This window comes from Stylophora pistillata, chromosome 1 (assembly GCF_964205215.1).
Source record: "Stylophora pistillata chromosome 1, jaStyPist1.2, whole genome shotgun sequence".
Taxonomy (NCBI): Eukaryota; Metazoa; Cnidaria; class Anthozoa; order Scleractinia; family Pocilloporidae; genus Stylophora; species Stylophora pistillata.
This window is the reverse complement of record NC_142519.1, coordinates 1,372,831-1,387,130: the sequence shown is the minus strand read 5'-3', so window position 1 is coordinate 1,387,130 and position 14,300 is coordinate 1,372,831. Positions and strand designations below refer to the sequence as shown.

The 14,300-nt window shown below is 38.7% G+C and overlaps 1 protein-coding gene across 1 annotated transcript in view; it reads right to left on the bottom strand.

Moving 5' to 3' along the window:
* Positions 1-1,005: 1,005 nt before the first annotated feature.
* LOC111335267 (uncharacterized) overlaps positions 1,006-14,300 on the bottom strand; it is a 58,370-nt gene continuing 45,075 nt past the window's right edge. The window contains exons 8-9 of the mRNA XM_022941140.2: positions 4,339-4,986; positions 1,006-2,952 (exon numbers count right to left, since the gene is read on the bottom strand). Of these exons, the coding sequence (XP_022796875.1) occupies positions 1,963-2,952; positions 4,339-4,986 (1,638 nt within the window). The 3' untranslated portion in view covers positions 1,006-1,962. The remainder of the gene's footprint in view (positions 2,953-4,338; positions 4,987-14,300) is intronic.

The following is a 14,300-nucleotide window of genomic DNA, read 5'->3' as shown; positions in this document are numbered from 1 at the left end:
TCGATCCAAAGTATTTCAAAAAAGAATCATTCAATTTAGTGATTAACGTCGCATCCATGCTTCTGAAAAGTAGCACACACGTAACACAGATGCCACTCTCAGATTCTGCCTCACTAAAATCGAGGTGTTGTGCAATAGAAATATGTTACTAGATTGGAAGCGGTTAGTTCAGTCGTAAAGTCGCTCAATTTAGAAATGTTTCACAACCTCTGGGTGTACGGAAAAGTTTGTTATTTAGCACTGGGAGGGGAGGGGGTGAAGCTATGGGATTTTGTTTTTGATGAAAGTTACCTGATCCCCCATAAGGCTCTGTGATATTCTTACGATCCCCGTTCATGGGCACTTAATTGGCAGCCAGTAGCCCCCATTTTTTCATTCTTTTGGCAACGACTGTTTCCCCTCCGTTTCCTCTCCGTTTCCCTTGAAAACCGTGTGATCCCTCCTAAAAGATCCTTCACCCCCAGGCGATTTTTAAGACTGGTCCCAAAACCACAGGTTTCTCATGGTATTCCAAATTTTCTGTCGTCTTGATCGCAGCCAATCGAAAAACGTAACTATTATAAATAACGAGTCTCCTGAAGCAGTAAGATAGCTTTTTAATCAGAAAGCTTTGTTGAAGAAAGTTTTCTTGTGAAAATTGAAAATAGTCGTGTCTGGTGTGAAGCGGAGTTTTATCTCGGCCCGTTCGTGAAAAGATCAAGATGTTGGCAGTGTGGCTCTCTATCGCATATGTGTTTCCTGTAACTTCACGTTCTCGTGTAACAATTATTTGAGGAAAATCAAACTGAGTGATGATACCTTAACAAAGAAATTAACGCAAATACCGTAGGCAAAAATGAATGAGTGAGAGAGAAGGAAACATTTTGTAATGAAATATATTTGATTAAGACCTGTCACTTAGGTCTGTCAAACATGTTGCGAGTACACTCTGAGAAAGGAGGAGAATGGGCAAAGGTAGTCCAGGCAAAACTTGCAGAACGTAAATCGACAAATTGGCAGTCTGACTATTAAATGAAATATTTATTATGGCGTTGTTCAACAATCGGCAGGCCAGTAGAAGCTAAAGAAGACCAAAATACTGAATTACTCACATCACGCTTCATTGTTGGCTCTAAAAATATCTTAGGCAACCTTAACTAACCATAAAAAAAAAATTCATGAAGAACGCGTAGTCACTGAAAGCAAGAAACATGCAGCAAATGTATGTCTTTAGCGCGAAAGCCCTTCTTCGGCATATTGATCCTTTATGTAAAGCAATCTTCGGCCCTCAAATGAAGAAAAACATTGGTATAATCTATATATTTGATACTTCGATTCGTATTCCATCAAGAGAATAACTATAATTAAGAAACAGGTAGGCTTTCTAAGTTTTAGATCTCTCCTTCAATTGAAGGTCCTAATTAATCCTTCGTACGTAACCTTCTAAAAACTACAACGCTAAGCTTACGATTTAAAAAAGGGGTCTATCGAGATGCCATATGACTCCTTTTTAGTTCATCTGTTAATGTTCTTTTTATTTAATGGCTATGGGCATGAAAATCCCCTCGGTTTAATTCATTGCACCAGATGCACTATTAATTAAAGTCATCAGTTAAGGTCGGTTTTTCTGCAGTAAGGAAAAAGGTCCTCAATTGAAACTCACAGAGCCGCATTCACGACACAAGGGTAACATATAATAAATGTTCCATTGGCATGTTAGACATTTAAAACATTGTTTAGGATTTGTTTTTTCGCTTTTAAGCTTTAAAAAATCTACGTAAAGTTCAACTTTGTTCCTAGCATTGTTCCCGTGTATCATCCCAGTACTGCTAATACAATTAATGTGCATGAGTATTAAGACATGGAAGACTGTTATGTTGTCCTTCAAGTTCAATCTAACGCAATTACGAAGACTTGATTTGCTTTCCATATCACTCTTGCAAAGAGTATATATATATATAATGAAAAGCGTCCCTAGAAATGTCAATCGAGCAATGTCAACATAGTATGAGCCAGTCTGCACCAACCTGGGAATCCATCTTTTTCTCCAATTGCACTGATCCTTCGCACCAGCGATGGAGAAACATAATGTACCGTGCGAGCAATGCCCATGGCTCGGTGGGACCACTCATGGGACAACACATCAAAGTAACAGGAGGTGTGAACATCGTTGACCAGAATAGTGCCGCTCAGGGTTACTGGGGCGTAAGCGCCTTTCTCGTAGACAGTGCTGATGCTCCGAACTGAATCCTTCTCTGAACCATGGCTCCCCCTCACGTACACTGTGTCTCTGATCTTAACATTTCTGGCCGGAATGGCTGTTGCTTGACCCATTACTTCCACAAACAACAGATGGTCAGCAGTTATGAGGAGGATTTTTTCTTTTACGGTAACAATTTTTAAAAATTCTTCCACAACTTGTGGCTGACGGTGGATGAAGGTAATAACTGGTTCCAGTTGGATTCCCTTGTTCGTGAGGATTTCAACTTCATCACCAATTTGCAAGGATTCTATTCGTCTTAGCCGACCTTTCACACCAATTATTGTTGCGGAACCAGGGTAACAGCCACCACTCTTTTTCTTAACATTCTCTGTTGCCTTTCCACCTTCTCCTTTTTGAGCTTCTTTTTTTTGATCATCTTTCAACTTTTCCTCCAATTTCTTTTTTTCATTCTCCAATTTTTTCCTTTCACCTTCCAATCTTTTCCTTTCATCCTCCATTTTTTTCTTTTTTTCCTCCATTTTTTTCTTTTCTTCCTCCGTTTCGTTATTTTTCTTTAACTCTGAAGACTTCGTATGGGCTTCAATTCTTTCCTTCTCGACTTGTTCCTCTTTCTTTCGCAAATCTCTCTCCAAACTAGCTAAACCACTCTCTTCCATAGCTGTCTTGATTTCATTCTCTAGAGTTTGTTTGGACGCCCAGGTCAGTTTGTGCATGAAGGGTCCTTTTCCTCTCCTCATCTCGTCAATGACCTATATCCAAGAAAAATTCAGATTTAATTTTACAATAAAAAAATAAAAACCGTGATACACTCTTGTCATTTTGATTTTTTATCAATGTGCCAAGTAGAATCATGAAAAGGAGAAACCGATTTCTGACTGTGCAGTAGTGCACATTTTTGTTTTGTAACATGTAAACCGAAGTGCGTTGTTGGGAGAATACGAGAGAGAGAGTTTAAAATTATGATGTTGTCTCGGTTGATAACAGTTCCTTGGGGTTTTTGTTCCCTCGCAAAGAGATTTTCAAGGAATCTTCTTCCTAATCAGTCACTTAAAGGGGTTATTTAGGTTAAGCTACCGCAGTTAACTGCTTTCCGTTTGACCTTTTGTTCGATTCGGCTCACGTTGTTAATAACTTCCTTTGGTACGTTACAGTGGTGAAAGGCACATGCAGGGGCGGATCTAAGGGAAGAATGCAGGGGGTGCGCACCCTCCTCCCCTCTGGGATGACCCGCAGTTTTCTAATGTAACTATTAGGTTGCGCAAAATCTGCTTCACAGTTTGCCATGTATTATTAGTTTACACCAACTTTTTTCCTGGTAATAAGCCTTCTTCCTCTTTGAATGATGTTAAAACTTGTTTGCGCCATTCCTTATTGGTGCACCCTATCCTATGAAAAACTCTGGATCTACCCCCGACAGGGGATAAACAATTCTATTCTACCACTGCCCTTAATCAAACCATTTTTCCAAGCTCATGATTTTTCTCATTATCAGAAGGTATTTCCATAAGAGTTTCGGCCAAGTCCCTTAATGTCGCTGATTACTAGGGGACTTTTGTTCCCAGGTTTGACAGGAGAATAGGAGCTGGTGTGATGTATAACTACTTGATATCAGTTGTACTTGGACTATTGTGCTCTTTTTGATACTAAACGATCAATGTAATTCAGGAGAAACTGCTAGACCTGTTTCAAACTCCAAACCTCCCAAATGAAGTAATATTTTGGAGTACAATTGAATCTAAGAGTTTGTATCATGGAGATGATCTCTAACTTAAATTTTACCTCATCAAACTGGTTCAGGCACCGAAAGATGAGAGATAAGGCGTTTGAATCGGGCATTTTAAACTTTTTCTACAGCTCTTTCAGCAAGCCCCTATCATTTACAGCTACCGTTTGTGCATGGCCACGACCTCATTACTACACTAGGGCCTATTATTTATCAAAAACTAATTAAACGATCAGGCCCGGGCCCGAAGGTTTTGACCACTAGTGAGCGCTCTACGATAAAATATGTCCTCACGATGAGTTATCAAAGCGGGGCAGTGATTCATCGATTTACTAACACGATTAATCACTGCCCCAGCCACAGGCTTACCAGATTTAAGAATGTTCCTTAGTTACTATAAATCTGTTTTTACCTGAACTAATTCATAGAGCTTCCCCTTGTAGTGACCCGGGTCTTTTTCCTTGAAACGTAGTAAGTCGTTGTTGACTAACACTATCCTCTGGCCTATTTCGTCTAAAAATCCCTGAACCCAGCTCGGCAAGCCTTGGACGTACGTGTTCAGATGTGTTTCGACGCTGATTTGATCTATGTTAGCATTTCGCTCGGCCTGATCGCCATGTGTGAGGATTAGTATCATATAAGCATGAGCTTCTTTTCCAAAAAATGTTTGAAGTATTTTCAAAGCTTCGGCATCTTCCTTTAAAAATTTATCTCCGTACCGAGTGACGAGTAGAATGGCATCAAGACCGTCAGGAGACATGGCAAAAACCCTGGAGATTTCTCGAAGAATTTCTTCTTGTCTTTTATTGTACAGACCACTAAATTCTTTCAATTTCTCGAAAGCGGAGACTGGGACTGAATCCAGAACTCCAGGGGTGTCTATCACAGTCAAATGTCTCTCTTCCTTCCTTTCCTTGAGAGCACAAATTTTCGTTTGGGAAGAACTTTGGTAGCTTTCCTTAAAACTCCCCACTTCACCGACAATGAAGTTTCCAGTAGCACTTTTTCCATTTCCAGTCTTTCCGATAAGAACAACTGTGAGAGGATCCCCTGACGGCAGCTTATAAAAACAATTCATAGTTAGAAATAAGATATAAAAATATGGAGTAGTAAGAAAATTATTTCCGCAGGCGATCGAGCTGCAGGAAGGGGGCCGGAGAAAAGTCACGAGAACGCATGCCCTGGAGATAATAGTTACGCGCCACTAACAACTAAGCTTCGAAGCCACTAGAACGTTGGGTGCGCGGCCAATTTTTTAGTGGTTTCTTTTTTCCGCAACGAAACTTGACCACTCTACTGAATCGTTTGATTTGTGAATGATCCTCGCTGCTCACTTGTGTGGATTGTTTCTCTACTTGTATACGCAGCGTATAAGTTTGAAAAGCTCGACTATAGTTTTTGAAAAAAAATGTGTTCTTCTAGTCACGGTTGTGCGACAAAAAAAGAGGGTGCACTCTAACTTTCTCGCACTGATGCTCTACTCCTAATCATGAGAACTAAACGGTGAGCTAAGCCATCCCTAGGTACATTCCTCGTGCAAATGCCCTCCAGACTACTACTATTAGCATTATTATATACTTCTAATTTCACTCAACAAAACTGGCACTGTGATTGGTAGATTCTTGGTCACGTGCCCCTGATCAAGCTCAAATATATCCCGACCGGGATACAATTATAATTATCTTGTTTCTTCGACCACAGAAACATATTTTAACAAACATCAATTCAACATTTGTTATCTATTAGTCCTAAGCTCGTAACAAAATGAATAGCTCCTTTCTTTGTTGACGACCGATTTGAAACAATAGGCCTTTTGCAGAAGTTGATCATTTGAGCGATCACCATAAAGCGACGCCATGCTGACTGGCAAGCTGTTTTCCGTGTTGCATGACAACCAGCTATTATCTTTGCATCGGTGTGTTTTTCAATAGCGTTTAAAGCGATCTTAAGGTCAATTCTAATCCTTTTCTTTCAGAGCCGCAATCTCTCATTGCCAGTGTTTAGTATACTATGACTTTTGTAAGAGTTTTGACGAATGCAAGAGAGTTTCAAAGAGGTTTTGACTTCGCGATGTAAGCGCCAACAAGACAAACATGGCGGACTCAACAACGAGTAGGTTTTGCAAGTTTTTCCGCAATCTCTCAACTTTTTTTAAATGTTTTACAAAGAATAGTAAAAACTTATAAATTATATATAGATTATTCATTTGTAAAGAAAAGGAATAAGATTGACCTTAGAATCACTTTAAACACTATTGAAAGACCCGCTTCGATGCAAAGATAACGGCTGGTTGTCATGCAATACGGAGAATAGCTTGCCAGTCAGCATAGCGTTGCTATGGGGAGATAGGTCACGTGATCAACTCCTACAAAAGGCCTATTTATCATCTCTCAATAACCCTTTTCGACATGAGTTCCTTCGAGAGGCAAAGTAAGGAAAAAAATCTACATCATGAATCAGATCACAGACCAATCGTCAATCGCCTAAAAGCTTAAGGCTTTTATTGTATTTAATATCTGTTATTATTAAAAACTAGATCATTGGATAATGAAACTCAGGACTTTTTATTGGCTTAACCATTATGGTATATCAGCCAATATACCATAATCTACAAATATGGCAAGCGTACGCGTCAGCTTAAAATTAAAAGGGAGCTCAAAATTTAATCAAATTTAATAAAATTTCATAATTTGATTTAACGTTTTTAATAAAACAATTATTTCACTCGCGCTTGTTGGATATGAGATGATTATAGCCAACTCGGCACTACGCCCCTCGTTGGCTATCTATCATCTCATATCCAACGCGCACTCGTGAAATAATTGTTAATTATATGACTGTGTCTCACAAGGACTGGGAACTACCGAATTCACGAATTTGATTGACAGAAATCCGTATTGAAAGCAGTCCACATTTTCCAATCTAGACCGGCATCTATAAACCGGTCTAGAAAAAAAAGTTACAAAGAATGTAATGTTCCGTTGCTTTCTAGACACAGTCATATAATAAACATCTTATTAACCGAGCTAGGTCGGTCTGTATGGGAGAATCTTGACCTCGGTCGCTGGTACAGACCTCACTGCGTTCGGTCTGTACTGGTGACCTCGGTCAACATTCTCCCATACAGACCTACCGCTCGGTTAATAAGAACTAAATATTAAATTTTCAAGAAGTACTTTGATAGATGCAAAATGCTGTTTTAGAGAAACAAATCTAGCCTCTTTTAACTATATTCATCAGGAAGGCCTTCTTTCAACAAAGTAAGGAATTTTCAGCCCTTCTCCTTGGACCCATATGCTTTCTGGAGTACTTTTCAGTGATCTCTGAAGAGCATGAAAATTATATTTCCGGTAACTACTGCTGTAGAATCAGAAATATTGTGTGCTGTTTGCGTTGCCATGTATGTTAGAGGATATGCCGGTCGAGAGTATCTACAATAAACATGATCCGGAAGGGCGTTGTTTAGGAAGAATGTTAAAACTAAAACCATCCAACGTAAGTGTTGGGCTTCTCAAAACGGCAATGCACGATCCTCGCAGCATCATATGCATCTAATACCGCAGTTCAAAATATATGAACTTCATATATTCATTGTATCTCATTTATCACTTTCACAGGTTTATTACGAATCAACTTAACGGCCTGCTCCCAGTTGGCTTGTTAGCTCAATTGGTAGAGCGCTGCACTAGTATCACAAAGGTCAGTGGTTCGAGTCCCGTACAGGCCTGATTTTTTTACAGGTCTGATTTTCGCTATTGCATAAATAGCGCTATCTACTCCGAGGATCGTGCATCATACGTATCGAATACCGCAGTTCAAAATATATGAACTTCATATATTCATTGTATCTCATTTATCACTTTCACGGGTTTATTACGAATCAACTTAACGGCCCGCTCCCAGTTGGCTTGTTAGCTCAATTGGTAGAGCGCTGCACTAGTATCGCAGAGGTCAGTGGTTCGAGTCCCGTACAGGCCTGATTTTTTGTCAGGTCTGATTTTCGCTATTGCATAAATAGCGCTATCTACTGCGAGGATCGTACATCATACGTAAAGTTCACAATGTCTTCATCACAAATTTTTTTATATTGTGGGGCTTCCTTCGCCCAAAATAAACCATGAATATGTAGGCTTCCTCTTTGTTGAAATTCAACTCTGTAAAAATAATCAGCGATTTCTCCTATTGGCATTACATCGCTCTTTAAAACATCGCAAATAAATAATTATACCATGTGGTCAAAGTTCCTTGCACAAGTGACAGGATCTTTTTGAATGAATGACACCTTTATTTAAAATAAATAGAAATCTTAACATCAGGGCAGTCCCATCAGAACGTAAAGCTCTGCTATCAATAGGAGCCCTGGTAAATAGGATCCAAAAATAAATATAATACAATAAAAAATCTATACAATATAATGTTACAGAAAATTCTAATATACGTGACTATTATCAATAACACATCCATGACAAAAGAAAAAAAAGATTTCTTGGCTGTTTCAGTTCTAACGCGAGGCAGATAAAGCAAATTTCCCTGTCTTATTCTGGTATTATTAAAATTAAAGTATTGCTTAAAAAATTGAGGACGGTTACCAGAAACACATTTGTTAACCATTTTAAAAGTATGTTCGTCTCTTCTCGATTGTAATACAGGCCATTTAAGATCCATTAAAGCTTGACCACTATCCTTAGATTTTGACACAGTTTGGGATGACCTTCTTTGAAAATTATCCAGCAGTCTGGCATTGCTCACTCCGCAACAATTCCATACACTGTCACCATAGTCAAATATTGGACGAATACATGATAGATACAAAGTGTTAGCAGCATGACAAGTTAAATCTCTTCGCAATCGAGATAGCTTACCTAGCCTTTTGCCAGCTTTAGATATAAGGTGCTGAATGTGGGGAGCCCAAGAGATAGCCTCATCAAATATACCAAGATAAGTGAACTTGTTCACCCGTGTTAGACTTTCCGTGAAAATTAATATCAAAGTCGTTATGTTTAGACAGCTTAGAATGAGTTCCAAACAGCATAGCTTCGGATTTGGTGGTATTAAAAAGCTATTCACTTGAAGCCATTCACCGAATGAATTTAGGTCTTCATTCAGATTATCTTCGATGACTTTTAGAGTTAAATCCGGCACAAAACAGAACAGTATCATCAGTGTACATGAGCACATGGCAAGACTTAATGCAGAGGAGCAAGTCGTTAATATAAATAACAAAGAGTAAGGGGCCCAAAATAGAGCCTTGCGGACCACCAGATGTTATGTGTTAAGGCTGTATTTACGAATGTACTGTTGTAATAATTTGCGATTGAGCTCTTTTCAGTTATTACATGACCGTCGACTTTGAGTTTTGGAGATGGTTCTTTGCTTTCGGAGGGAAGGATTTTCTTAACTGTTTGCCAAAATGAGTTGGGATCGCCAGTATTCTCGTCGATAAGCCTTCGATTGTGTTTATCCTTTTCCTTTCTGATTAAATTGGTAACTCGATTTCTTTGAAAGCGGTATCTTTTCCAATCGAGGGAAGTTCAGTAGTGTGAGCTTTTTTCGGTAAATAATCTCTATGTCTCATTTGACGTTTGGTAGAAACATCGAGCCAAGGACAATTGTTTAAACCCCTAACGCGTTTAACAATAGTGGGGGCGTGAAGTTCTGCTATGTTGGTAAACTTTTCTTTGAAGGACTACCAAAGCTCATAAACGTCCTTATTGTTACCGTGATCATTTGGAAGAACAAAATCTGTGTTTTTCAAATCCTCGAGGAACTTATCTGGTTCGTAATTTGCATAATTTCGAAATGTTTTGAGTTGCGGGGGAGCTTTTTTCCAATTGATCATTCCCACACAAAAAGTCATTTCATGATCGCTTAAGCCAGTACCAGTGACGATCCCAGAGACTTTCATGTTTTGCGGATGGTTTGTAGCGATCAGATCAATCATGGTTCTAGATTCCGCGTTGACTCTTGTGGGCTCCTTAATGATTTGAGTAAACTGCAGTGATTTAAATAAAGATTTAAGATGTTTACATTCTGGGATAGTAGTGCGTTTTGATACGAATAAGATCTGATTTTTGTTCCCAAGTCATTTGTTTAGTTTCATCATCAGTGTACTCTTTTTTCTCAACAATTCTACCTAGAGTTTTGAGAAGATGAGACCATCGTTTTTCAGCAGCTGAAAAAGAGCAAAAGCATGTTGGGTTTCCTAGTTGACGAATCATAGCAAACAAGTCTTTTTTACATTTTTCATAATAAGGTGGTGACCCTCTGAGATTTTTTAAAACTCTGAAACCTTCATCAAGATTTACAAGCTTATTGAGATAATCCTCTGACCTCAATTCACCAGCAGTGTACTTTTTCCCTTTTGTCTTACATTGTCTTAGAGAAATACAAGCACTATCTTGAATTTGTTTGATTTGCAGTTTTTTTTAACTTATAGAAAATGTTTGGTACAGACATCGCAACTCTTCTATTTTGGCTTCTTAGCTCCCACTCGCCAATTGTACTGTATGATACAGGGACCTTTCTTTCATTGTTAGGAGGTCTCTGTTTTCCACAGAATATTGTGGAAAATGATAAATGCTCAGAATCTTTGTCCCTAAATATTCCTAATGGTCTATTCCTTTCTGCTGGAGCAAAAGAAATTATTCTGTCCACATTTTCTACTACATCTGGTTCCTGTAATAGTGTATCTGTAACCCCTTATGGGCGTTCATCAACTTCACACCAGTCATCACTATCTTCTTTCTCACAGCCTGGATTTTCTTCATCTGCACTGGAAATACTATTTTTGATAATCTTGTGTTCTGTTCTCCAGAAGAACTTTATATGTTTGTGTATGTAAATCATTATTACTTGGAGTGTCAGAGTTTACAGCAAATTCACTCCAGTCTTCATGGTCACTGAAATGCAAACTTATGTCATCTAACCAAGTATTTTGTACTTCTATACCTTCTCTCTTGAAAAAATCATTTGTGTCTACAAGATGTTTTACTGCATCCAACAGTTTCTTGGGTCTAATATTCTGAAACTGGTAATGATGCTTATAGCTCAGACGCCTTTGAAGTTTTATTGGAATGGTTTGTGATTCATTGATGGGCCTTGGCAAACAGTGAACAGTTGAATTTACATCACTTGGTACATTCACAATGTTTCCATAAATTGACAACTGGCCACCTCTTGGAAGCTGGTGAATTTGCATAAATGGAATACGAGGTGATATAAGCCGTTCTTCTGATGGTGTTGAATTTAAGGTTTTTCGGGGAAACTAATTTTATTGCCTTTATAGAGGCTGGGAAGCTTGCCTTTCCTTAGATTTGCGTCACAAGTTTTGCAAATCAATTCATTATTTTCTATACTTCCTACCCCAGTAACACAAGACTCAACAAGATCTTGTGAACATGCCTTGTGCCTGTTAGCATTGCATTTCACTACTGAAGACTTGTACTACAACTGGTTGTAACTGGTACATATGAATTCTGGGAAACATTTAAAGTTTTTGTGAAAAAAAATTATCAAAGAAATAACACTGCTTCATCCTTCCCTGTTTTTAACAACTTATCATCATTAGTTGATACGTGTGATGACTTTTGAGCATTTTCAAATTGATTTTTATCAGCTGGTAAAGTCATATTTAATAATTGGAATTTAGTAGTTCTCATGACTTTTGCATTCTGTTTACTTGCTCACTGTGTTCTAGGTTACCTGCTTTCCGTTTCCTAACACTCTGTTTATCAATTTCTTTTCTATGTTCTGGATTCTTTTCTTTGCATTTTCTGAAGGACTTTCTGTCAATTTCTCTGACCTGTTCTGGATTCTAAACCTTTCGTCATTTTGATGACCTGGCAATTTCCTTTAGGCGATCTGAGTTCTCTGCTTACTGTTTCCTTTTAGACCTTTTGTCAATTTCTCTTACATGTTCTGGGTTGGTCATTTTTCCTTTTTGTGACAGTTTGGTTCTTTTTCTCCCTAATTGTTTCACTATTTTTGTACCTTTGCACAGAACTTCGATTCTCTCTTTTTCTAAAATCTGCATTAGCTCTTCTCTTTTCATGTATTCTTTCATGTAACATCGATCAGCTCTGGACTTTTCATTTTGTGAAAAAAAATTATCAATTATCATATTATGGCCATTATTTTTTTTTCACCTATACTTTGATCACATGTTTTGTTGTTTGGTACCTGACAGTTTCTCTTCTCTACTGTAGAAACATAATGAATTTCACCTATGTGTCCAATGTAAATGTTTGTGTATTCACCTGTCACATTCACTGCTTGAACAACGGTAACAGGAGCAAAAGTCTCAAATGATTCGGCAATATGAATTGACAGATAAAGACAATTGGCCACTGCTTGGATTATAATTGCATCAGCTCATGTTCCTTGGCAGGACATATTGTTCAAATAGTCTTGCCAAGAATGATCGGTGTTACTCTCTATGAACTGTTCAGGGTTCTGAAGTAAATACTAGACACCAAGGCTACGTATATGAGAATAGTTATTAGGATCGCCATAAAGTTGAAACAGCTCGAAAAAAGCAGTCACCACCTCCCCTAACATCAACTGCAATTCTATTTAATTCAGACAACCTAGTTTCCAATAATGAGACTGAATTAGCAATTAACGAGCGATACGCTGCTAAATTACAAGTACTGGTTCCACTGCGTTGATTTAAAGGCCCTGGATTCTCTTCAACATCGCCACTAAGAGACTTGACTCTGTGACATACACAATAAGTTTCGACCGGACAGTGTTTTAATTTCTTTAACGTTCTCCCGTCAACGCGCATGCAAAATGAGGGCGACTTCTTATGCTTTAACTTTCTCAGTCGCACAACAGATACGTACACATTTTGGCTGAGAGAGAACTTTCTTGAGGGTAATACAGATTTAGATCTGACTAACCTTTCACTTAAATAACTACGATTACGCTCAGACAGAAAAAGTTTTAGTAGTGAACTTGGAATGCTTTTCTTAAAGTATAATTTAGCCGCATTTCCAGAAACTTTCGTTTTTCTGAACAGTTTGATGACTCTCCTATATGGAATTCTGGACGGTTCCCTTTCACGTGTCCTTCTACAATACAACCTCAGTGCACATGTACAAACGTCAACCGTGGTCCTTGACATTCTGCTTTTCATAACTTCATGAATTAATGAACCCCGATATCCTGATATTCAACTGAATTATAAGTTGGCATTTTCAGCTAAGTTTCCTAGTCGTTAAATTTGGTTTTACCTTTGGCACGCTAGTCAGTTACCGCTGAAGAGTTACACTCACACGTCTGGTTGGCAGATTTGGAGGTTTGTTCAAATTTGGCATTTTGGGGCTGACCACTTAACTCTTGAGGGGGGGGGAGTGATTTTGAAAAATAATTTCCTGCAAGTGCTTGTTGGAAGAAAAAAATTGAATGCAGCCCAAATATAACAGAAGAAAAAGAGCATTTAGAACGGAAAAAGACATCCTGCCCAGCAGATTGCTAGAAAAAGAATTTCTTGATGACCAGAAATCACCCACCCCCCTCCTCAAAGGTCAAATGGTCGGCTCCTTACCTGCTCACATTTGGCATTTACCTGCTCATATTTGGCTTTTATTTGCTCATATTTGGCTTTTATTTACGCGTACTTGGCTTTCGTTTGCTTGTACTTTGCTTTGATTTACTCATATTTGGCTCTGATTTGTTTGTATGTGGCTTTCTCACTTTCCATAGTTATGGCGTAACCCGAGCGAGCGGGGAAATCGACGCACTGAAAACAAGCTTGGTTTTTGTCATCGCCTTCAGAGTAAGCCTGACTAGACGACGACGACAGTTTTACTGATTTTGCTGTCCCTGAATATACCCGGGACTGATTACAAACACTTCCGCTCACGAACGCTCCCACTGCATGGTAACCCTCCATAGTTTACAAATTAGTCAACGCAAACATTTCTACCCAATCCGTCAGGTGACTTAACGAGCAGTTGCCGAGGACAGCCCAAGTACGGGCGATCTATCAATTCCATTATTTTTTCTCAGAAAAAGATGAACAATGATAGAGGATATCCATAATAAAGCCTTTTATCGTTTAGGCCACAAACTGTAAATGCTTACCAGGGCAATGACACGAAGGCTTTTCCTCACAACAATGAATGACTCTAGTCCAGAAAAATTCACCAAGCTGTTGGTGGACTCAAACTTTATGAACCACTTTCCAACGTAACGTCGATATAGTTCCAGGAACACCAAACAAGCCTTAACTAGTCACTTTACGAGCAGTTGGCCTTGAGCGACACTCCATTATCGGACTTTCGGCGCGCAGCGACTCGAGTCGTTTGAGTCCGCGGTTGTAATAACCAAAAGATCAGCGTTTTAAATGTCAAAGTAATATTTAGGTAAAGT